General features: G+C 44.3%; 1 protein-coding gene across 11 annotated transcripts in view; it reads left to right on the plus strand.

Moving 5' to 3' along the window:
- The window catches only part of abcc3 (ATP-binding cassette, sub-family C (CFTR/MRP), member 3), a 54,439-nt gene that overhangs the window by 14,196 nt on the left and 15,287 nt on the right, over nucleotides 1–24,956 (plus strand). For 3 of the 11 annotated variants that reach the window (XM_061756378.1, XM_061756381.1, XM_061756382.1), the window contains exons 7-29: nucleotides 68–199; nucleotides 2,433–2,678; nucleotides 3,611–3,788; nucleotides 3,901–4,062; nucleotides 4,525–4,617; nucleotides 5,179–5,382; nucleotides 6,244–6,390; nucleotides 6,558–6,645; nucleotides 6,927–6,993; nucleotides 7,085–7,211; nucleotides 8,146–8,322; nucleotides 8,466–8,633; nucleotides 8,801–8,984; nucleotides 9,077–9,185; nucleotides 10,962–11,115; nucleotides 11,469–11,676; nucleotides 16,458–16,771; nucleotides 17,148–17,240; nucleotides 19,856–20,055; nucleotides 20,987–21,113; nucleotides 21,657–21,758; nucleotides 23,671–23,817; nucleotides 23,904–24,062. In XM_061756378.1, the coding sequence (XP_061612362.1) occupies nucleotides 68–199; nucleotides 2,433–2,678; nucleotides 3,611–3,788; nucleotides 3,901–4,062; nucleotides 4,525–4,617; nucleotides 5,179–5,382; nucleotides 6,244–6,390; nucleotides 6,558–6,645; nucleotides 6,927–6,993; nucleotides 7,085–7,211; nucleotides 8,146–8,322; nucleotides 8,466–8,633; nucleotides 8,801–8,984; nucleotides 9,077–9,185; nucleotides 10,962–11,115; nucleotides 11,469–11,676; nucleotides 16,458–16,771; nucleotides 17,148–17,240; nucleotides 19,856–20,055; nucleotides 20,987–21,113; nucleotides 21,657–21,758; nucleotides 23,671–23,817; nucleotides 23,904–24,062 (3,586 nt within the window). Of the gene's footprint in view, nucleotides 1–67; nucleotides 200–2,432; nucleotides 2,679–3,610; nucleotides 3,789–3,900; nucleotides 4,063–4,524; nucleotides 4,618–5,178; nucleotides 5,383–6,243; nucleotides 6,391–6,557; nucleotides 6,646–6,926; nucleotides 6,994–7,084; nucleotides 7,212–8,145; nucleotides 8,323–8,465; nucleotides 8,634–8,800; nucleotides 8,985–9,076; nucleotides 9,186–10,961; nucleotides 11,116–11,468; nucleotides 11,677–15,439; nucleotides 15,751–16,457; nucleotides 16,772–17,147; nucleotides 17,241–19,855; nucleotides 20,056–20,986; nucleotides 21,114–21,656; nucleotides 21,759–23,008; nucleotides 23,581–23,670; nucleotides 23,818–23,903; nucleotides 24,063–24,956 lie in introns of those variants that run through there. The other 8 variants (XM_061756379.1, XM_061756383.1, XM_061756385.1 and 5 more) reach the window with 4 other exon arrangements.

The raw sequence follows: 24,956 nt of genomic DNA on the forward strand, positions 1-24,956 counted from the left end.
CAGTCCAAACAAGATTATTATTGTTAAATGTGCTAATATAGGATTCTATATATTTTTTTGTTCACAGTATGGCCATTAAAGGATACAAAATGCCCCTCGAGGCCAAGGACCTCTGGTCTCTGAACCAGCGTGATAGCTCCAAGGCAATGGTACCAAAACTCCTCAAAGAGTGGGAGAAGGAGCAAGCCAAAGCTAAGCGGTACTTTCCTAATTCGCCAAATATTTGGAGGGCCTTGTGTATGTGATTTTTGTATTTATTTTTACATCATATGCAAAGACAGCAGATGACTGACGAAAAGGTGGTTATAACAGGAAACGTCCGAACTGACATAACGGGGTAATCGTAAATCATCTAGCTGGTCATTAATTCCATTGGCTGCGATTGGCCGGCAACCAGTTGAGGGTGTACCCCGCCTCCCGCCCCATCATAGCTGGGATAGGCTCCAGCACTCCCGCGAAAATGCACAAAATGCATGATGATGGAAAATTCCATTGGGACACCTGAAAGTTACATCTGTATTGTCGCTATGTAATGAGTGTGTCCCTAGACGAATGCGCACAATACTGACTGTAATTTAGCTCGCACAATGTGATGTATTAAACCTGTGACAAATTGCGATGACTGATTTTGAAGCTTTCGAAACCGCGTCTGAAAGGCGGGTGTATAACGACGATGGCCGCGGCGTTGTGTTGGGGGAACATTGATAAATGGGGAATTAGATAAAAGTATGACACGGGCATGTTTTATATTGTGGAAAAAAATGCATTTGTCTCCTTTATCCATCCATCCATTTTCTGAGCCGCTTCTCCTCACTAGGGTCGCGGGCGTGCTGGAGCCTATCCCAGCTGTCATCGGGCAGGAGGCGGGGTACACCCTGAACTGGTTGCCAGCCAATCGCAGGGCACATAGAAACAAACAACCATTCGCACTCACAGTCATGCCTACGGGCAATTTAGAGTCTCCAATTCATGCATGTTTTTGGGATGTGGGAGGAAACCGGAGTACCCGGAGAAAACCCACGCAGGCACGGGGAGAACATGCAAACTCCACACAGGCGGGGCCGGGGATTGAACCCGGGTCCTCAGAACTGTGAGGCTGACGCTCTAACCAGTCGGCCACCGTGCCGCTTGTCTCCTTTAAATAATGATAAAAAAAACTCCTTTTTTCCTTTGGGATTACAGATAAAAAAAAATAAAAAAAATAAAAATATTTTTTAGTATTCAATTTTTTTTTTAATCAAGACCAGCATACAAATGAAATGACATTCACATTACAAAGAGGAACCCTGTAAATTCAATTTTAATAAAATACTTGCAAGATGCATGTACAGTACTGTATTTCTGAAATGGGTATTTTCAAATCTGTAACATGACGGAGAATCTTGAAAGTGATTGAAAAGTACTTAAGAGTATAGGGTATGAGCCCCGTGCATATTATGTAACCGCAGAAAGTATTGCAAGCGTAAGTATCGGCAAACACAAAAGACAACAATTGTGGTGAACTCTGGGCTCCATCCGGTTGCTTGCGTTCTTTCGCTGTGAGTTTCACTGCAAATTGTAAAATGATACATGAAAGCCCACTTGAGTTCCGGTCAACAAACCTGTTGAGTGGGTGGCCGGATGTTATAGTACTTGTCCTGCAGATGTCATAGAGCTCTTTCAGGGATAGTGACTCCAGTATTCCTCGGTTCACATGGCAGCACCGTTATCCCGGAACAGTGCGCCGTGGGATTTTCGCCATTTTTTTTCTCTCCCTATTCCAGTCTTACTAAATTATGTGATGGCCTATCATGTTATCTGCGACAGGCTGTGGGCGGCAAGGGCTGCCGAGTCCCAGAGGCTCAAAGGGGCTCTACGGTTCGGCACGTGGTCTACACGCATGCAAATGCGTTCCCTTTTTCTGGTCAAGGTCTGACACGTTTTTCATGTTCTGTCCACTTGGACGCGTTGCAGCACGGTTGTAACCTGTTTGCGTGCTGGAGCCCATCCCAGCTAACTTCGGGCGAGAGGCGGGGTACACACCCTGAACCGGTCGCCGGCCAATCGCAGGGCACATAGAAACAAACAACCAGTCTCACACACACATTCGCACCTACGGGCAATTTAGATTCTTCAATCAACCTAGCACGCATGTTTTTGGGATGTGGCAGGAAACCGGAGTACCCGGAAAAAAAGCCACGCAGGCACGGGGAGAACATGTAAACTCCACGCAGCCGGGGCCGGGATTTGAACCCCGGTCCTCAGAACTGTGAGGCGGATTATATTATTACTATTTGAATGATTATTACCCTTTGAAGTTTGAATTCTAATATGCAGTAAATCGTTTGTAGTTGTCAGTGTTTGTTCATTTTCAAATACTGTCATACAATTAGGGAAATAAAACCCTTCGACTTTCCCCTGCAGCTGTCCAATGAATGATGTCCTCTTTCTAGTAAACAGAATCCATCCAGTCAAGTTTTTTACTCCAAGCCTCCACCATCCACCACCAACCACATAGGAGGTGCAAGTGGAGCTAGCCCAGAAGAAGATGAAGTGCTGCTGTCCGATCAGAAAGCCGTACCTCGCCAGCCGTCGTTTTTACGTGCGCTCATCAAAGCCTTTGGACCCTACTTCCTGATTGGTTCAGCTTACAAGCTTCTGCAGGATGTCATCACATTTGTTAACCCTCAGCTTCTCAGGTGAATATTTACCTTGACCTTTTTTTAGGTATGGTACAGTCAACCCTCGTGTAATTTGAAAATTCATCTCTTGACTGATTTTTTTCCTTTGGAAAATAGATTCCATTATTTGCTGAAAAACTCACCGACCAATTTTTGGTCTTCACGGCAGAGCTCGGGCCCCACCCCCCCGTGAATAGCCCCAGACTCAAAAGGAAGAGCTGATCCGCCAGTACATCTTGTATTAGGAAACATGCCAACAATGATCTGCTTAATTTACGGATGTTAAATGTATGAAGCGACGGGGTGATGTTAGGGATTATGACCTAACTTCAAATTCAGAAATGGCCAATAAAAACAGAAAAATACGGTACTTCATATTTTCCTGGAGGATGCATTCAGGGCTAGCCTTTGAAGTTGGTCATAATGAAAAGGGAAGTGAAACAGCGATTTTTAGTCAGAATGAGAGTTTTTAAAGAGGCGGATGCTATTCATGTGGCACAGCTTGACGCTGGCATCAGGTGCAGGTGCAGGTGCAGGTGGAGATGGGCCTGGCTCAAGTTGGAGGCCAAAACAAAAAAGCAAATGAAAGAAATGAGGCGCTTTTCATTTGAATCTTAAATTTGGACAGCAACATGTACTCGAGCGGTGTAAATAAATGTTTTTCTGCATGAAGAAAATGTGTTTATTTTGCCTTTATTTTACTCTTCAGAGTCTTCCAGATTGCTCAATTGATGTTCAAATCAAAAAATTACAAATTCTCTGCGGGATCCCCCCCCCAGACCCCCTACAATGTTTGTTTTTTTTGGGGTCACCTTTTTCATGCCTTTGGTGTCCGCATGTCTGAGTTTTAATCGAGGTTTAAACACACACCACTTCAAGTGGAGAAAGAAAACCCGTTTGATAGCTGTCTGTGTGTTTTTGTTGAGTGTCCATATTTGCCTTTCTTCCAGAATGTTGATCTCGTTCACAAAGCAAAAAGATGCCCCTGACTGGTGGGGTTACTCGCTGGCCTTCCTCATGTTCTTCACAGCTTTTTTGCAAACTCTCATCCTCCACCAGCACTTTCAGTATTGCTTCGTCACTGGCATGCACGTACGCACCGCTCTCATCGGTGCTATCTACAGGAAGGCACGTACACGCACAGCTCTCCGTCATTCGTGTTTCCAAAGTCTTGCTGTATACTGTATATGTGGTGTCATTTTGTGACCATGTGTTGGTTGTCTTTGTCCCTCGTCTGCAGTCGTTGGCAATAACTAACGCCGCCAAACGCTCATCTACGCTGGGGGAGGTGGTTAACCTGATGTCTGTGGATGCCCAGAGGTTCATGGACCTCACCACCTTCCTCAACATGCTGTGGTCTGCTCCTCTTCAGATTATGCTTACGCTGTATTTCCTCTGGCAGGTACATTTAAGATATTGTGTAGCAAAAGTGCAAAAACACTTAGTTTGTTCAGTCATCTTTGAGTACAGGTATGGGTCATTGAACTCGCCATCGATAGCTTTCTGCCCAATGTAATGTAAGTAAAGGACATAAATATGAATCTCACTGATTTGCGCTACGTTCATTTGACCTTGTCTCGGGTCCTACATGGCTACATACTGGGCGTCTTCTGCGAAGAGCAAGGTCCGTGATACAATGAGTACACGTCGCGGTGCTCGCCTTACTGTTCCGGATGAAATTTGGGAAGTATGCTGTCAGTTAGTTGTTTATCGGATAAAACCAAAATGGTTATTTTCCTCAAACATGAAACTCTAAATAGCATAATTAGAGAAACGGATAACTTTGCATATACTGTGCGTATCTTACTTTGCATCAGTGCTTAGACCTGGCGCGCATGTGCAATTATGTGGGACTATGTTACAGAATCTGGGCCCCTCGGTTCTGGCCGGAGTTGCTGTCATGATCCTGCTCATCCCATTTAATGCCGTTATTGCCATGAAAAGCCGCGCCTACCAGGTATTGACGGACACTTCATTTAGACCTTGTTGCAATGAAATTCTTTTCTTAAGATGTTATCAAAGTGACCTCACGGTCATTTTAATAAGATAAGAATAACATTTGGTGAATTACAACTGCCCCACGGTTCTCAGGGACCCTGGTTCAAATCCGGCCTCATCTGTGTGGAGTTTGCATGTTCTCCCCGTGCCTGCGTGCGTTTTCTCCGGGCACTCCGGTTTCCTCTCACATCCCCAAAACATGCATGCTAGGTTCATTGAAGACACTAAATTGCCCGTAGGTGTGAATGTGGGTGCGAATGGTTGTTTGTTTGTATGTGCCCTGCGATTGGCTGGCGACCGGTTGAGCGTGTAACCCGCCTCCTGCCCGATGGCAGCTGGGATAGGCTCCGGCACGCCGGCGACCCGAGCGTGAGGAAAACGAACGAATGAATGAATTCTAACTACCTTTATCTCATGAAACATCCTCAATGCGAATGAAGATGATGATCAATGTGCTCGCAGTTGTTTCTCCCAGTATTTTTCTCACGCTTATTTTGCATCCATTATTTTTGTCCCCCAGGTGGAGCAGATGCAGCACAAGGACAGTCGCATTAAACTCATGAATGAGATCCTTAACGGCATCAAAGTACTGAAGCTGTACGCTTGGGAGAACTCGTTCAAGGAAAAGGTGCTGGCCATCCGGCAGAAAGAGCTCGACGTGCTTAAGAAGGCGTCCTACCTGGGAGCGTTATCAACCATGGCTTGGACCAGTGCCCCATTTATGGTATTGAAGATGCCTGGAAGCTGTTCTTTGACGGAGGCTTTGTGAAGCTGTCACATCAGTCAGATGATTAATCTCGAATTACTGTACGATTACTTTGTCGACTCGTATTATTTTCTTTGGCCGGTTTAATGTAAAATCACGTCCGCCAAACTTGAACATTTTTTATGAACACAAAGCACTCATCGCAACATGACCCGATAGTTTGACGCCGGAAATGTCCCAATCCTTTAAAAACTAGAGCCGCACTCATGGCTTGAAGTTTGGTATTCGATCATACGACACAGTACGTTATGATAATAATCAGCCACCATCTTCGGGTACAGTATATTGCTCAGTCGTAACCTCACTTAAGCATTCACTTGGTAAAATCCTGAAGGAAGCGTTAAAGTTGAATCGGTTTGAAAGTAGTTCAAACAGAAATAATCACCCATCCGTCCATTTTCTGTATCACTTTATTCCCCAAATGATCAGTTAGAACTCTTTATTAGTATGGTTAGTAATGTCTGACAACGGAGCATCAAAAGCCACGTTCAGTTCATTTGTCTAAACAAATAAGGATGCAGTCGAAACAGCCGCCAGCTTTTTACAGCCTCACACAGTTTTCAATAAGATAATATTTACACAGGCCACCACAAAAGGGCCTCACAGTTGTGAGGGCCCGAGTTCAAATTTGGGCTCAGGCCTTCCTGTGTGAAGTTTGCATGGTATTCCGGCTTCCGCCCACATTCCAGAAAACATGCACGTTAGGTTAAGTTGCTCAAATGGTTTGAACCTGTCTGTATATCCTATATGAATAATTTCCATCACCGTCTGCTGAAGATCAGGCTATTTTAACTAGCCCGTTTGTTGATGTGTCCGCAGGTCGCACTGACAACATTTGCCGTGTATGTGATGGTGGATGAGAAGAACATCCTGGACGCGGAGACGGCCTTTGTGTCACTCTCACTATTTAACATTCTCCGTTTCCCTCTGAACATGCTTCCCCAAGTCATAAGCAGCCTCGTGCAGGTAGGCGCTTAGCGTCTCTTATCCCCCGTGTAAATAGAGCCTTCGTCTGCCAAGGACAAAGTGTTTCCAAATGTTTGCAAAAACAGGTAGTTTTTGCATAATTATGTTAACGCACACCTAAAACTTGATAACCGGTTTCAAACAGCAGTGTTTGTTCTGCATTACAGACGAGCGTCTCATTGAAGCGAATCCAAAGTTTCTTGAGTCATGATGAGCTGGATCCAAATTCAGTGGACAGAAAGAACACACCGTCAGGCAAGAACGAACACAGTACAATGTACACGTCATCGTGTCATACCCGCACATTTCGCTTGAAAAGATCACTGAGATGCCTGAGAATACATGCGTTGTTGTTGATTGCGGCTCATGAATCCATTGTGTAAGAATGCAGCTTCTCCTCCTTAGTCGCTAGGTCCTGTTTGTAGCTTTCACCCGATGATTTGGGGTGTGACGAGGTTGTGGATGTTTAAGAAGTGCTGAGTCATTCACCAACTTGCCACCTCTCAAAATGTGTGTCTATATTTTTGGATGAATAGATTTTTCAGTCACAGTTGTCAATGGGAAATTCACCTGGGCTCAAGAAGAGAGCCCTGTTCTGCACAAGTAGGTCTTGTCGAGCCACATGCACCTCGGCTTCTTTTTGTGGTTTTATTACCGAGGCGAGAGTGTCTGACTATTGATTGTGTTCTTTTAGCATTAACGTGTTGGTGCCCCAGGGCTCCCTGCTGGCAGTGGTGGGCCATGTTGGCTGTGGGAAATCCTCCCTCATTTCTGCCCTGCTGGGTGAAACGGAGAAACTTGAAGGAGATGTTTCAGTCCGGGTATGACTTCACTCAGTACCTTGTTTGAGCAAGCAAAGAGTCGTCGGTCTTGTTTTTCCACTCTCATTAATGCTAACAGCTTTTTCATTCCATTCATCTACCGTTCCGCTTCTCCGCTTCTCCTTCATCCCCTGAACCGGTCGCCAGCCAATCTCACGGCACATACAAACAAACAAGCATTCGCACTCACATTCACACCAATGGGCAATTTAGAGTCTTCAGTTAACCTAGCACGCATGTTTTTGGGATGTGGGAGGAAACCGGAGCGCCCGGAGAAAACCCACACAGACACGGCGGGGTTGGGATTTGAACCCCCGGTCCTCAGAACTGTGCGGCAAATGTGCTAACCAGTCACCCACCGTGCCGCCTGCTAACAACTTCTCAGACATGTTTGCAACGGAAATGAACTAGTGAAAACCTTCTTCCTTTGTAAACTTTTACAACTGAAATGTCCTTTTTTGTCAATCGTTTTTGAAATGATATCTTAGCCTTTCTGTTTCGGCCACAGCGAACCATCCGTCTTCCATCTCTCCCTGTCATTTGCATGCGCAGCTGTCTGCTAGTCTTCTCTCACCACCATAAATCTCCCCTTTGGTCGTCCTTTTTGCCTCGGCTCTATTTCCATCACCCTTCTACCGTTGTATACAATGTCCCTCTTCTGTATATGTCCAAACTATCGGAATGTGGCCTCTTTCGGTTTGTCTGCGCTGTCCCGCCGATGAGCTCATTCCTCGTTACTGCTATGAGAATCGCATGTCTTTAATTGATATATCGTGGTCTAATTAAAGCTGGCAGTTTAACAGGGGTGTGTTCCTTTTCTCTATCCACTGTAGGATTACAGAAAATTCATATAATTCCAATTTCATAGACTGCCGTCAATTGAAAAAAGTACCTCGCAGTTTGTAACAGGAAGGAGGACTTTTTCTTTTGTCAGGGCTCAGTGGCATACGTTCCCCAGCAGGCCTGGATACAGAATGCCACACTGCGTGATAACATCCTGTTTGGGAAACTGTACAATGAACAGAAGTACCGCTGTGTTCTGGAGGCCTGCGCCTTAACCCCTGACCTCGAGGTTTTGCCAGGAGGAGACATGACGGAAATAGGAGAAAAGGTACTTCCTATTAGCCTTTTGTTCACTCGTTTCAACTCAGAAAAGTTTGGTAGTAACGCCAAACATGCAGGGGTATCAATATGGCCTTCGTTCTACTTGTCTTTCTCAGACCTCTTTAATGCTCTTGCCTGTTGATACCTCAGGGCATTAACCTCTCTGGAGGCCAGAGACAGAGGGTCAGCCTGGCCCGAGCGCTATACAGTGATGCAGATGTCTACCTGCTGGATGACCCGCTGTCTGCCGTTGACGCCCATGTGTCCAAACACATATTTGACAACCTCATAGGTCCAGAAGGGGCTCTGAAGGGCAAGGTTAGTTCATATGAAACATATTTAGCATTCGTTCATTCGTGTGGATATCATCTGTTCAATCCATGGTGGAGCTCTCCCCTCTTTGATGGCATTTCTGCACATCATGATGGCGTCAATTGGATTTCCTATGATTGCAATTCTTATTTGGACTTGCTATTTGACCCCAGACGCGTATTCTGGTGACACATGGCATCAGCTACCTGCCCCAGGTGGACAATATAGTGGTGATGGCGGATGGAAGAGTGTCCGAAATGGGCTCATATCAGGAGCTGCTCAAGCAGAATGGAGCATTCGCGGAGTTTCTCAGGAACTACGCTTTGGAGGACATCGTTGAGGAGGATGAAGCCACAGGTAGAATTGAGTGTTTCATTTCATATCATATCAAATTTGTAAACCGTGAGTTAATACTGGTTCCAATGGTAATTTGCTTCACGTTTTTACAGAGGAAATCATCGATGACGAGGACTTGTACCCTGAAGATACCCTTAGCAACCACACTGACATGGTTGACAGTGAACCGGTGATCAATGAAGCAAAGAGAAAATTCATACGGTATGTTAACACATTTACACCCATATTTCTTCAAAGAGTGACCTCCAATTTATTAGAAATTGTGATGATATGTGACTGGTTGGACCCCAAAGCAGTCAGGGCGTTGAAGAAGTAACTTTCAAATGCAGTGCAAAATAAGAACAACGGATAACATGAAGCACTACTAATGAGAAGGGGAAATAATCATCTTCAACCAAAATAAGACTAATAAAGAAAGTGCTACTGGCCAGTAGGAAAAATAGTAATATACAAAGTACAAAAGACAAGACTTAAACAATATGAAATGCCACTGGCGAGTAGGAAAAGCTATATAAAGTACAAAAGAAAAGACGAATAAACATAAAGCGCTACTACCGAGCAGGGGAAAATGGCTACCAACAAAGTTGAAACAAAAAGCGAGGAAGGACTACAGCAAGGAGGAATAGCAGAAAAATGCCAGAACATAGGAGGAAATAACAAGAAAAAAAAAAACATCCAACTTGGTCCAGTAGACAAAAAATTTACTCTTTTAGTCCTACAATGGGCAAATTTGCTCAATGTAGCCCAGCAAATGGTCAACTGACAAAAAACAAAACTCAGGCTAGATCATGAGCGGATACATCATCTATCTAATATGAATACATGCCTCGACACTTTTTATCCATTATGAAAAAAAGAAACGTTACTATCATTCCCTCAACTCTGTACTATGAACATTTTACACATTGATCGCCTCGCACCTTATGATGGTACTAAAACTATGACTTTATTATTTTTTCAATTCTTTTTAAATAAGAAAAAGGACATGCATAGATGCTCTTGCATACAGTAAGCAAAGCAAAGCAAATGTATTTATATAGCGCATTTCATACACAAGGTAACTCAATGTGCTTTACATGATTTAATTTTAAAGCGTTTCAAAACAACAACAAAACAGCTTGTAAACACTTAAAACGAAGAGGAAAAATAAAAGTACAGTTAAAACAGCATACAGTGCAAGAAATATCATTTCAAAGTGTAAATGCTCTTAAAAGCAGGAGGGGAAAAAGAAGACTTTTGAACCTGGGAGCATTTCTTGCCAAGTTCCGAGTTATCGCCCTCAGTCGAATGGCGGCTGTGGAGACGCTTCTCCCGGCTGTTCTTTGCTCATTAATCCACCAACTCGGGCCACCGTGCCTCGTTTCCGCAGAAGCTCAGCTTCGTCTTCTCGACTTGGCGAAGCTCGTTTTCCCTGTTCCTCCACTTGCGAACCGTGGATTCGTTGATCTTGAATTGTCCCGCGGCTGCCCGATTCCCACGTTCCTCCGCGTAACTGACAGCATGCGGTTTAAACTGCGCTTGGTAAGCGTGTCTCTTCGTAGGTGCTGTTTTCGGGGGTCCTTAGCCAAACCGATGCACATACCGGAACTATATACCTACTCCGGGCGTGTCTTTAGCCTCCTCTGTCACGCGCACCCTTCCCCCTTTCCGTCCGCATGCTGTCCTCGGTCACGTCCGCCTTCCTCTATGTAAGCAGCGTGTCGGCAAGAAATGCTCCCAGTCGGTCAAGCGGAGCGCTCGTCCAAGTCACACAACGACATTTACAGATGTTGGAACTCGGTGTACACACAAGACACGCCGCATCCTAAGGCGCCCCGTCCATTTTGGAGAAAATTTCAGACTTTGAAGTGCACCTTATGGTCGTGAAAATACGGTAATATAAAATGAGGAATACAAATAAACACTTAAACGAAGAAATAAAGCCCTCAGCCACTATATAAGGACACAGCTTTTTGACCTAATTTTCTTTAATTGAAGGCAAATCAGCATCATTTCAGCGGACGGTGAGACCCCTAAATCCCGGTCAGTGAGGAGGCACGGCTGCAGTCAGAGGAAACACCCAGAGCCACAAGAAAAGGAGTCCCAAAGGATCGAGAAACTCATCCAGGCAGAGACTGCGGAAACAGGCAGGGTGAGTCTGTTATTAGCCTTTGTGTTAAAGATTTTAGATTGGGCTGGCTGTGGATCAGTAGGTAGAGTGGGTCGTCCAGTATCCGAAGGGTCGCCGGTTCGTATCCAGGCTCCCGCCGTCCGCATGTCGAAGTGTCCTTGGGCAAGACGCTGAACCCTGATTTGCTCCCAATGGGCTTGGCAGCAGCCGCCCATTGGTACACCAATGTGCGTGTCGATACAGCGCTATACAAGTGCAGTCCATTTACCACATACCATTGCTGCAATCACATACCACATTCTATACCAAAATCAGTCATCCAATCACTTATGAGTCACTTGGTTTTTACATTTTAACAATGATCTATCCTTCAGGTCAAACTAAAGGTCTACCTAGAGTACGCCAAGGCAGTGGGACTGCTGCTTTCTGTGCTTATCTGCATTTTATATGGCTGCCAGAGTGCAGCTGCAATCGGAGCAAACATTTGGCTCAGTGAATGGACCAACGATGCATTGCAAAATCAAACTGAGGACAATGTTAATATGAGGGTGGGTGTGTATGCGGCACTAGGAATTACACAAGGTAAGAAACAGTTTTTTATTTTGGTTTTATCATGTTGTTCCAAGCATAGTTTGTAGAAAAGTGACTGTACAAGTGGTCTACATGCATTTCTCCCCCCCCCCCCCCACGAATTGCACAGGGGTGAATCTTAGTCCGGTTCTGCATTGCTCAGTGTGCGCCGGACCTCTCGGGCTTCTGCACACAAAGATTGCTCAATACTGCCATGAAAGTGACTCCACCATCATGTAGCTTTGCTTATTTACGTAGCGCACTGCTGGGGTAATGCTGCCTGAGTGGGCCACTTGTATGTTACGTTTTCAGTGAGGTCCTTTCAGCGATCCCTTCAGGAAACACAGTTTTTGCATTTTGTTACAAAACAGAAAGGTGTGAATTTGCTCTATGAATATATCATCTTTCACGTCTAAAGATGAGGGCTTCACTCCCAATGACCATCCATCCATCCATTTTCTCCACCGCTTATCCTCACTAGGGTCACGGCACTGTTGTTGGCTCGCTAACCTGCACGGCGCGTATGGGCAGGGCACATATGCAAGCTTTGTCAATGCTATGATTGGCTGCGTAGCGTAAGTGAACCCTAACCCTATCATTGGCTGGGCACCTGTCGCTCACTGAGTTACATTGCAAAATGGTACAGAAAACAACATTAATGGTCTAATTAATTTGATTATATCGGGTGTAAGATCAGACATTTAATACGTTTCTATTGAATTGTATTTTTTTGCGCAGCATAGATTTTCTCGTGCGCTGAGTATGTGCTAGCAGTGTGCGATTGCGCAGGCACGCAGCTTAGAGGGAACATTGGTCGCGGGTATGCTGGAGCCTATCCCATCTTAACTGCAGGTAGGAGGCCGGGTACACCCTGAACTGGTTTCCAGCCAATCGCAGGGCACATATTCACACTCACATTCATACTTACGGACAATTTAGAGTCCTCAATTAACCTACCGTGCATGTTTTGGGGATGTCGGAGAAAACCCACACAGGCACAGGGAGAACATGCAAAGTCTAAACAGGCGAGGCCAGATTGATTGTTCGAATAATCATCAACAGGAGAATCGATTCTAGAAAGATTTGAATTGGCCCCAAAACTCAAGCAGGAGGAGTAATAGGTTTATGAGGTTTGTTTTATTGGCTCGCCAGTCTCCATATGTAGGATATCATCTTCTTTTCCTTTCGGCTTTTTCCGTTAGGGCGTCGCCACAGCGTGTCATCCTTTTCCACGTGAGCCTATCTCCTGCATCCTCATCTCTCAACACCAACTGCCATCATGTCTTCTTCCCTCACGACATCCATCAACCTTCTCTTTGGTCTTCCTCTCGCTCTCTTGCCTGGCAACTCCATCCTCATCATCATCCTACCAATATACTCACTATTTCTCCTCTGGACGTGTCCAAACCATCCAAGTCTGCTCTCTCTAACTTTGTCTCCAAAACATCGAACCTCGGCCGTCCCTCTGATGAGCTCATTTCTAATGTTATCCAACCTGGTCACTCCGAGAGCGAACCTCAACATCTTCATTTCCGCCACCTCCAGCTCTGCTTCCCGTCGTCTCTTCAGTGCCACTGTCTCTAATGCGTCCATCCTGGCTGGCCTCACCACTGTTTTATAAACTTTGCCCTTCATCCTAGCAGAGACTCTTCCGTCACATTACGCACCTGACACCTTCCTCCACCCGTTCCAACCTGCTTGGACCCGTTTCTTCACTTCCTGACCGCACTCACCATTGCTCTGGACGATTGACCCCAAGTATTTAAAGTCCTCCACCCTTGCCATCTCTTCTCCCTGGAGCCTCATCAACTCCTCTTAAGTATTCTTCCCATCTGTACAGCACGCTACTGGCACCAGTCAAAACATTTCCATCTCTATCCTTAATCACCCTAACCTGCTGCACATCCTTCCCAACTCTATCCCTCGGTCTGGCCAACCTGTATAGATCCTTTTCTCCTTTAGTGTCCAACCTGGCATACATGTCATCCTATACCTCTTGTTTGGCCTTTGCCAACTCTAACTTTGCCCTACGTTGCATCTCAATATATTCCTTTCGCCTCTCAGTGTCCCACTTCTTCTTAGCTAACCTCTTGTATGATTTCCTGTACTGTGAGGTTCCAGCACTAAGTCTCCTCCTCTCCTTTCCTGCCAGAAGATACACCAAGTACTCTCCTGCCTGCCTCTCTGATCACCTTGGCTGCAGTGGTCCAGTCTTCTGGAAGCTCCTCCCGTCCACGAGAGCCTGTCTCACCTCTTCTCGAAAAGCCGCATAACACTCTTCCTTTCTCAGCTTCCACCTCATGGTTCGCTGCTCTGCCTTTGTCTTCCTAATCTTCCTCCCCACCACCAGAGTCATTTTACACACCACCATCGTATGCTGTCTAGCCACACTCTCTCCTACCACAACCTTACACTCTGTAACCTCCTTCAGATGACATCGTCTGCACAAGATGTAATCCACCAGCGTGCTTCTACCTCCGCTCTTGTAGGTCACCTTATGTTCCTGCTTCTTCTGGAAAAAAGTGTTCACTACAGCCATTTGCATCCTTTTTGCAAAGTCTACCACCATCTGTCCCTCCAAGTTCCTTTCCTGGATGCCGTACTTACCCATCACTTCTTCATCACCCCTGTTACCTTCACCAACATGTCCATTACAATCTGCACCAATCACAACTCTCTCTCTGTCTGGGACGCTCAGAACTACTTCGTCGAGCTCCTTCCAGAATTTCTCTTTCACCTCTAGGTCGCATCCTACCTGTGGGCCATAGCCACTAATCACATGACGCACAACACCCTCAATTTCAAGTTTCAGCCTCATCACTCGATCTGATACTCTTTTCACCTCCAAGACATTCTTAGCCAACTCTTCTTTTAAAATAACCCCGACTCCATTTCTCTTCCCATTGACACCATGGTAAAATAATTTCAACCCTGCCCCTAAACTTCTCGCCTTACTGCCTTTCCACCTGCTCTCCTGGACACACAATATATCAGCCTTTCTCCTAATCATCATGTCAACCAACTCCTGAGATTTTCCTGTCATAGTCCCAACATTCAAAGTCCCCACATTCAATTCTAGGCTCGGTGCTTTCCTTTTCTCTTTCTGCCCGCTTTCCACCTCTTCTTCGTCTTCGACCCACACTAGCTGAATTTCCATCGGCGCCCTGCAGGTTAACGGTGCTGGGGGGTGGACGTTGTTAACCCGGGCTACGACCATCCATATGTAGGTATTACAGTGTAATTATTGGATTTAATAATGATTCGATTCGTATCATGATTCTCGGGTACCGATTCAATTCATCGCCGATATTGGTTCATTTTGAACAATCCGATCTGAAACGATTCCTTTCGTTTGAAATCGATTCAGTAACATTTTATCCCACAATTCAACCGGTGTGACTGGGAAATATAGACACGGACAACCGTTCGCACCCACATTCACTCCGTCACTGAGTAAAAATGTGTGTATATATGTGTGTATATATGTATGTGTGTGTGTGTATATACGTATATATATTTACATGGCTTGAGTGTTGTTTAATGACACAGGTGTCCTTAATATTAATTAATATATAGTATTATTTTTGTTAATTGATCATCATGTGATGTTGTTTGTGTATAGAGTGTTCTGGCTGAATGTGGTACAAAATGTTGTCTAAAGCATTGCATTTTTTTTTTTTCAGTGACTGTTTCTTTTCCATCTTTTGAATTTTAGGCATACGTCTCCTATTTTTCAATTGACAACGCAATTCTTCCTCTCTGAAATCAATCTCAGGTGTCCTGGTCATGATCTCTTCTTTTACGTTAGCCATGGGAAACATCGGGGCAGCAAGGAAGCTGCACCATAACCTGCTCGCCAACAAACTTCACACACACCAGTCTTTTTTTGACACTACTCCGATAGGACGCATCATCAACCGTTTCTCCAAAGACATCTACGTTATAGATGAGACCCTGCCTTCGACTGTGCTCATGTTCCTGGGCACCTTTTTTGTTTCTCTCTCCACCATGATTGTTATCATTTCCAGCACGCCGATCTTTGCCGTTGTCATAGCACCCCTGGCTTTCGTATACATCTTTGTCCAGGTATTCTGTAAAATGGAAAACCACGAACGCGGTGTGCATGTTTGCAGTTGTTGTAACCCGTCAGTATTTGGTCTTTTTTTCCCCCTCCAGCTTTGTCCCTGCTGAGCATTGCTGCTATGATTTGCCTCGCCAATTCGTTCTGCTTTCCTGTCACGCCCACATTCTTCTTCAACGCTCTTATACACACAAACCCAAAAAGACATCATCAATAGAACTATGGCTCCATGTAGTGGTGGAGTTGCATTGAAGCAACTGAATTCACAGCAACTTAAATAGTGACTTCCCGCGGCCGTAGCGGTTTGGAAAATTGATGCATAAATAGTGACTTAACTTTTAGGGTCTTTGAGGGATCATGTAACCGGTGCACAGGGCTTTATGGGGATTCGTTTAAAAAAAGTAACTAAATAGCTTATATCCATTACTTTCTGTTGGAACACTTACTCTGGTACTGCACCATGGTGTGACTCCTAAGGTGTTATTTTGCACAATTTTTTTTATTTTTTTTTAGCTTAGATTTCTTTATGGTGGAAGTGAGAGAAAGCAAAACAATCTCTTCATTTCAGCCTCAATCGGTGTATATTCCAGCCTCAGGCTTGTGGCTGTGTAATGTACTGTAGCTGAATTTAGAGGATTTCCTGTAAAAGACATTTAACACAAGAGTTTGTGTTGTCACACTTGCCCCCCCCCCCCCCCCCCCCTTCTTGCAGGTGTGCTGTTGTTGGCTACCTGCCTGTTGTCCCAGACCTACAGTATGGTACGGGCAGCCAAGCTCATGCACCGCAACCTGCTCCAGCGGGTCCTGCGAGCGCCGCAGGCCTTCTTTGAGAGCAGCCCTGTTGGGCGGTTAATAAACCGCTTCAGCAAAGACATGGATGCCATAGACTCCCAGATCCCACATCAAATTGACATATGGATGCACACTTTCTGGTACACTCTGAATGTGGTGCTCGTGTGCTCTGCCCTCACCCCCATGTTCCTCTTAGTCGTAGCCCCGTTAATGGTGTTCTATTGGTGGGTTCAGGTAAATAGTAAACAAGTCTGTTACATGCATGTCTGAACATGTTGCTGATGAGATGAAAATGTGCTGATACACTGTGTTTGGGTCGTAGTGGCTTTTAGTGCGTTACTAGCCAGATGGTAGCTTGAAACAGTCTAACACTTGGTTCACTTGGTGACACGCGTACAATTTGAGGGATTTTTACATGCTCTGGTGGCAGAAATAATGTGAGTTATTGAATATGTTGATCTTTAGTCATCATCGTAAGTAATTCATATATAGTATTGTTGATCTTGATTTGACGTGTTTGTGTGTAGAGTGTTAAGGCTGAATGTGATGCAAAATGTTGTCTAAAGCATTTTCTTTTTCAGTGACTTTCTTTTCCACCTTTGTATTTTAGGCATGTGTCTCTACCTTTTTTTCAATTGACAACAAAATTCTTCTACAGTATGTGGTATTCGCAGCTGTTATCCCGATCTTAAGTAAGGGTAAGGTGGGTGATTCTGTTCGATGCACAGCAGGGGCTTTGGCACAGCTCCTTTTCTGACATACAGTGGGTACGGAAAGTATTCAGACCCCCTTCATTTTTCACTCATTTTTATATCGCAGCCATTTGCTAAGTCCATTTTTTCCCCCTCGTTAATGTTTTGAAAACTGAAATATCACACAGCCATAAGTATTCTGACCCTTTGCTCAGTATTTAGTAGAAGCCCCCTTTTGAGCTGATACAGCCATGAGTCTTTTGGGGAAGGATGCACCAAGTCTTCACACCTGGATTTGGGGATCCTCTCCAGTTCTGTCAGGTTGGATGATGAACGTTGGTGGGCAGCCATTTTCAGAGATGCTCAATTAGGTTTAAGTCAGGGCTCTGGCTGGGCCATTAAAAAACAGCCACGGAGTTGTTCTGAAGCCACTCCATCGGTATTTTAGCTGTGCGCTTCGGGTCATTGTCTTTTTTTGAAGGTGAACCTCCAGTCTGAGGTCCTGAGCACTCTGGAGAAGGTTTTCGTCCAAGATATCCCTGTACTTGGCATCTCCCGACTGCATCTCTGGAGCTCAGCCACTGTGATCGTTGGGTTCTTCTATACCTCTCTCTTCTCCCCCGATTGCTCAGTTTGCTCTAGGAAGGGTTCTGGTCGTCCCAAACGACTTCCATTTCAGGATTATGGAGGCCACTGTGATCTTAGGAACCTTAAGTGCAGCAGAATTTTTTTGTAACCTTGGCCAGATCTGTGCCTTGCCACAATTCTGTCTCTGAGCTCTTCAGGCAGTTCCTTTGACCTCATAATTCCCCATTTGCTCCGACATGCACTGTGAGCTGTAAGGTCTTCTATAGACAGGGGTGTGGCTTTCCTCATCCAGTCCAATCAGTATCATCAAACACAGCTGGACTCCCATGAAGGTGTGGAACCATCTCAAGGATGATCAGAAGAAATGGACAGCACCCGCGTTCAATATGTGAGTGGCACAGCAAAGGGTCTGAATACTTACGGCTGTGTGATATTTCAGTTTTTCTTTTTGAATAAATCAACAAAGAAATCTACAATTATTTTTTTCCCCCCTATAATATGGGGTGCTATGTGTACATTGAGGGAAAAAAATGAACTTAAATGATTTGAACAAATAGCTGCAATATAACAAAGAGTGAAAAATTGAAGGGGGTCTGAACACTTTCTGTACCGACTGTAAAACAGCTGTGGCCCCGCTTACTGTGTGATAGCTTTTTTTTTTTTTTTTTTTTTTTAAATTGTCTTATGTGGTGGTTGTTGCTATTCTGTCGTGTGCATTTACGTTTTCACCTTCAAAATAACTTTTTTAAAAAATCCAAAAGATTTTTCCAAAATAAAAACCCCAACATTTAAAGATAAACTTACCAATAACCTGTCTACACAATTAAAGATTTAAGGAGAATTTTTGAACATGTTGGCCAGTTCCGATACTGAAAACATGAAATCTTTGTACTTCAATCGCTATTTGTCTCTCATCAGAGGGACTATAATAGCCATTTGTCAAATGTTACAGTTCATGTGTGATGGTTGATCTAGTCTGTGCGTTTTTTTTTTTTCTTTTCATATAGTCTTTGGGGGGGGGGGGGGGGGGGGGAGGCTACATCTTTAGAATTTATTTTATTTTTTTTAAATCATTATTGTCTTTACCTATGCCATATGCTTGTATTTGGTTTAAGCATATTGAATTGCGCGCTCTGCATTATTTCTCCATCAAGCAGGCATTTCAATACGGTAGTCTTATTAGATCATTTGCCTCGGAAAGATTATTCCTGCCACGAGAGCAGCTTTGGCATTATACCTGACAGAAGTTGTAGTCCCGGAGGCGAGTGAACGGTGACGTTGCTAGAAAAGGTGGCCGGTAGTTGCAATTGTGATTTCTGTTAATCGATTTTAAATTCCGAGCATAATGTACACATGTGATTGAGAACTTGTTTCACTAAATCTAAGAGATCGTTTTGTTCTCATTTTCTAAGAGTTTTGGGCACAAATCAAGATAAAACAATTAAAAAGTCACCCGCACTCATCATTTTGAACAACTGAATTGGTAAATGTATACGCATTTTGAACCAAAGACTGTGGTTAATTTTAATGTTTGCTTTCCTTTAATTCAGTACTAACATAACCACTGTCATGATATTTTCCCTCCGTGCTGTTTCTGTCATTAATATTGCTGTCTTCTGTGTGCTTTGTTTTGTCTGTAAATGAAAGCCAAACTACTCACTAATACAAAAATGATAACAGAATTTTAACACTAACACGGAGAACTGTTTTCCATTTAAATGAGAATACGCATTTGAATATTGCGCTTAATGTTCAACAAAACACCTGCAGCTCGAGCCTGACATTTATATGCAGTATGGAGTGTAAATATTTCCCAAGGTTAGTAGCTCAGAAGGGATTTGCATGTTGTTGACTGAACTCAGAGGAGCTCATGTCATGAAAATATCTGACACTCGTTGCAGGTGTTTTGTTTCGTTTGGATGCTGCGTGTGATTTGTGAAAGTATGTTTGCATGGTTCCTGTCATGCATTATTTCCACGATTTCCCTGCGCAATGGATTGTAACTTCATGTTTGTTTTTCTCCCCTCGCCGCCTGTAGAGATTTTATGTCGCCACATCTCGGCAGCTGAAGCGTCTGGAATCCATCAACCGCTCGCCCATTTATTCCCATTTCTCTGAAACCATCACCGGCTCGAGTGTTATCCGAGCCTTTGGTAGACACTCTGCCTTTGTTTGCATGAGTGATATGAAAGTGGATGAGAACCAAAAGAGTTACTATCCCGGTATAGTGTCGAACAGGTACGTGTCTTGTTTCTAACTGTTTAAACCAGGGGTGCCAAACTAATAATTGTGGGCCAGATCAGTTAAATCATACCCTAATTCAATAGAGATAATAAATTGGAAGTATTAAGGAAAAACTATTTCATTGTACAAGGATTCATGTTCACAGAACTGTATTCTTTTAGAAGGCAAAAAAGAAGCAGATTTTTACAGGAATGTGTCGACTTTATTTTTGCTCATGAACCCTGCTATATTTTGGCGTGCACAAATGTCATGAGTAGCAGCCAAGTTTCCGAATTTGAAGTGACTGCGTGTCAGCCGTAAGAATAATCTGTCGCATCAATCATTTGTCATTCCCATATTAAGTTGGTAATAAAAAAAAAACATGTTTTTTTTAATATTTCAATTTTACGCTCGATCAAAATACAAAATGGACAAACGGGCCAGAGGACCCAATGTGATTTTACTGACGAGGTTTACGTGACCCGGAGGCTTTGGTACTGAGCGTCGCTGAAGATATTTTAGCTTGTTAGCTGCCACAAAGAGGCAAATTACAGAGCTCTTAACACAAGACATAATTGCAGTATTTTTTCCACTTTCAAAGTTGACCTGTGGTCTGGTATGGATTTCCTAGCTGTCGGTTTTGGGCAGGTTTAATAAAAAAAAAAAAAAAAAAAAAAAAAATCCCCCGGTGTCATTTTGTATTTGACACCGAGAAATCCCAACAACCCTTCGCAGGAACACAGCTGCTGAGCGCAAACACCACTTGAAGGGGTTTGCTCCTCTGGTCAAATCATTCGCAAAAATGCAATCTGAGCTGTGTTCGCTGTACAGCACAGCAAGTATCAGACTTCAGAGTGACAATTGTCATTGGAATCAAACACCTCAGTTGAGCACTCCTCTGGTCTTTCTCGACTGTACAATTGTTTCGTATATGCGTGTCATGCAGGTGGCTGGGCGTGCGCATCGAATTCATCGGGAACTGCATCGTGCTGTTTGCTGCTCTGTTTGCTGTCACTGGAAAGGATGATCTGAACCCTGGCCTCGTGGGTCTGTCGGTGTCTTATGCTTTACAGGTGCGTTTTAAGCGCGGTCCTTTATCCCAGAATATGCAGAAAAGTGTATCGAGAGAGGGTGCGGCCTGTCATAACTACAAATACAATATGACCGATACTATTTTCCTGTCGTTGGCTCGATGACTGACCTAATGTGATGTCAATGTTCACAAAGTCTGTTGTGTTGAGAAACCGGCCGGCTGCCACGTCAACACTTTGGGAGGACACCAGTAGCTCGTCTGTAAGAGACTTGGGCTTTGAAAGCAGAATGTCACGATTCAAGTCAGCAAAAATAAATTGCGGCTGGTTGTTGGAGAGATGCTAGTCTGCATCCTGACTTGTGTCGACGTGCCCCTAAAAATCAATTCCTCAATTTCTGTCTTCCTATAGACAGTATAAGAGTATTATTGGCTAGTCTGACTGACACTGTAGAACGAGAACTGTTTTCTTGAGAAACCCAGGGTAAAACTTCTTTCGATTTCATGGCCATTCCATCATTTGGGTTCATTTCATATTGGCTCCATGTTGAATTCCTGTGCGTTCATGTGTCATCTGCGTTTGCAGGTGACCATGTCTCTAAACTGGATGGTGCGGATGACTTCTGATCTGGAGAACAACATTGTAGCGGTGGAGCGGGTGAAGGAGTACTCTGAGACCAAGACCGAGGTATGCCGATGCGTATTAAGCTCATAAGAAACATCAGCTCCGAAGCGTGACTTCCCAGGTGGAATTGCTTCTCTGAAATGTTCTTCTATCTTTGGAAAATGCTTCAGCCGCATATTCGCTCTTAATGTTTTAACGTAAAATCTTGATGTCATGAACGGAACAAAGGGCAGGACCCAAAATGCACGAGTCAAAAAGAGAGCTTTCATAAACGGGCAAGGGGTCGGTACACAGGCGGCCGATCCGTAGAGGCGACCGTATCCAAAAACGCGAGGTCGATAATCGGGGCTTACGAAGAAGTCGGTGACGTGAAAACAAGGAATGCTGGAACAACGAACTGGCGACCGGAAAGAATGAGACACGAGGTGAAATGGTGGGGAGGACGCTCTGCTCTCGGGAGCAGGTGTGTGCGAGACCACCACCGCAACAATTCACTCTTTCCTTGAAAGCCAAACGCTTTGAAATGGCAGCTCATGGTCAACATATTCTATTTATTGATCAATGATTGTGTTCGTGTGTTGTTGCAACACGATGCTGGTGAAAAGTAGCAATTTACAACTTGCTGTCCTCCTGCCAACTCATGTTCACACACGACAACAGCAACAATAAACTTGAATTCAATCCCGGAATGGCAAATGACTTGACGCAAACAAGTGCGTTTTTGTTATGTACAAGTAATTACCACTGGGCATTTGTGCTGCACGCATACATACGGTGCCATGAAAATGTATTGGCCCTCTTCTCAAATTCTAATTTTTTTGCACAGTTCCTCCACTTCAATGTTTAAGATTCTCAAACAAATGTAAGTATCGGACACCTATAACCCAAGTGAACCTAAAAAGCTGTTTTTACACGGTGATTTCATTGATAAGGGAGTAGTTGTCCGTTGCCCTCCCGTGAATTAAGATGTAACGGTAGAGCCAGGGTTTCGTTGCTTGTCCCTTTTGCCAAAACGGGGCCTGGCCGCGACCCGAGTGCGCTTTGACACAGCGAGCTAATTAGTGCATTCAACATGAAGGGATGGATGCGGACAGTGTCGGGTGTTAAGCTGGGCACACGCATACTGATGATAGTCAGGCCCCATTTCTCTCTCCTGACCAGAGTCATCTAAAGCCAAATGATCAGAGGTCTCTAAAGATCATCCTAATTGATTATCCTGTGATGTGGGGTGTGTTAAGGGTGATTTTGATTTGGTTTTTTTCTCGCGGCCGAGAATCATGAATAATCCACACGTTCGACATTTACAATTGCAGATCCTTAAGTGTGTCGTCACATTCTCCATGATTGCAACGTGAAATGGGACGATGGCAAATAAGGAAGTGACCTGAAGCTTGCGTTGTTGCCAGAAATACATGAGGAGCCACAGGTTGTGTTGCGTGTTTGCACGTGTCCGCCAAGTCATTCGCCACAATAAACAAGTCGAAGAAGAGTTTGCAACCAGATGAAGTTCCCGTATAAGTTATTGATGCAGCTAGCAAGGCAAGGCACGTTTGTTTATCTAGCGCATTTCATGCACAAGGCAACTCAATTAACTTTACATGATTAAAAGCATTTGAAAAAAACATTTCAGAAAAACAAAGTACAGAAAAGTAAGAGAGAGAGACAAAAATTCTTCTACTCCTACACTTTCTGCTCGGTGGCACCATGCTGCTCCTCGCAGGTGATCTCAAGTACACCGCACACCACAAAAGCCGGAAGTACACGTGCCGATTTTTCTTTTCCTTGTCGTGTGGGGTCTCTTACGTTTAAAAAAAAAAAAAAAAAAAATCTGTTAAAAGGGTAAAAACAATGACTAGTGTGAAAGAGGCTTGAGAGAGAGGCAGAGGTGAAATTGAACTCGGCACTTAGAGTGACAGAGAGAGGAAAAAACATGGAGGCTCTTCATTTGTTCTTCCTTTTGTAATTCATGCAAAAGGCCCCCTGGGAAATCGAGGACAAGAAGCCCCCTCCTGATTGGCCCATACAGGGGAACGTGGAGTTCCACAACTACAGTGTCCGATACCGAGAGGGACTGGATCTGGTCCTGAAAAACTTGTCACTGAGTGTCAAAGGAGGAGAGAAGGTAGGGGGGCATTGGAATAAAGCGGTAGAGGCGGGGGCACCCTGGGCCGTCACGCACGGCCTTACTGACCGCATCGTTTTGTACAGGTCGGTATTGTCGGACGAACGGGAGCCGGCAAGTCATCCATGACGCTCTGCCTCTTCCGATTGCTGGAAGCTGCTGAAGGAGAGATCTCAATCGACGATGTTAAGATATCGGAGATCGGCCTGCACGACCTGAGGTCCAAACTTACAATCATTCCACAGGTACAAAACATCAATTGTAAAAAAAAAAAAAATTGAAAACATTTTTTTTTTGGACTGTTCAATCGAAGGGTGAAGAGCAGCAGTCTTTGTTGTGCACAATTTCCATCATGGCGTGCTCATCACCGAAGCACTTCAAGCCTAAATGCAAACCGTATTGCATCGATTGCAGACACCAGAGCCAACGTGATATATAATACCATTGATTTCATTTATTGAACGTTTTTTGGGGCGAGGCATTTCTTTGCTCAAATGGCACTGGGCAATTCACATCGTGTAGCAAAAGCTGCTATTTGAGGAAATACGGTAAATAACGAACCGATATCCAGCAATCAACCGTTGCATAATTGGTGCTTTGCAGACAGTTCAGACATTTCAAGGTTGCGCTAGCGAATTGCTGTGAATTGACAAGAGTTTCGTAATAATTGTAAAATACTGTGAAATAGTCATCCCTTACAGATAAATTCACAGTCAAATTAGTGATTAACCAGTAACAGTAAATAACTGTACTTTAACAGCGTAAAACAGCATTTTTAGTGAATAGCTGTAAATTAACAGTGGATTACAACAGTACTGTATCTTATTGTATTTTATCCTAATTGTAAAATACTGTAAATTAGTCTTTCCTTGCAGGGAAATTGAGTTAAATTAGTCATTTACCAATATCAGCAAATAACTCATTTCAAAGCATAAAACATCCATCCATCCATCCATTCATTTTCGAGCGCTTATCCGAGGTCGGGTCGCGAGGGCAGTAGCTTTAGCACGGACGCCCAGACTTCCCTCTCCCCAGCCGCTTCATCCAGCTCTTCCGGGGGGATCCCGAGGCGTTCCCGGGCCAGCCGAAAGACTCTCCAAGGTGTCCTGGGTCGCCCCCGGGGTCTCCTCCCGGTGGGA

This window comes from Phyllopteryx taeniolatus, chromosome 19 (genome assembly GCF_024500385.1).
Source record: "Phyllopteryx taeniolatus isolate TA_2022b chromosome 19, UOR_Ptae_1.2, whole genome shotgun sequence".
Classification (NCBI taxonomy): domain Eukaryota; kingdom Metazoa; phylum Chordata; class Actinopteri; order Syngnathiformes; family Syngnathidae; genus Phyllopteryx; species Phyllopteryx taeniolatus.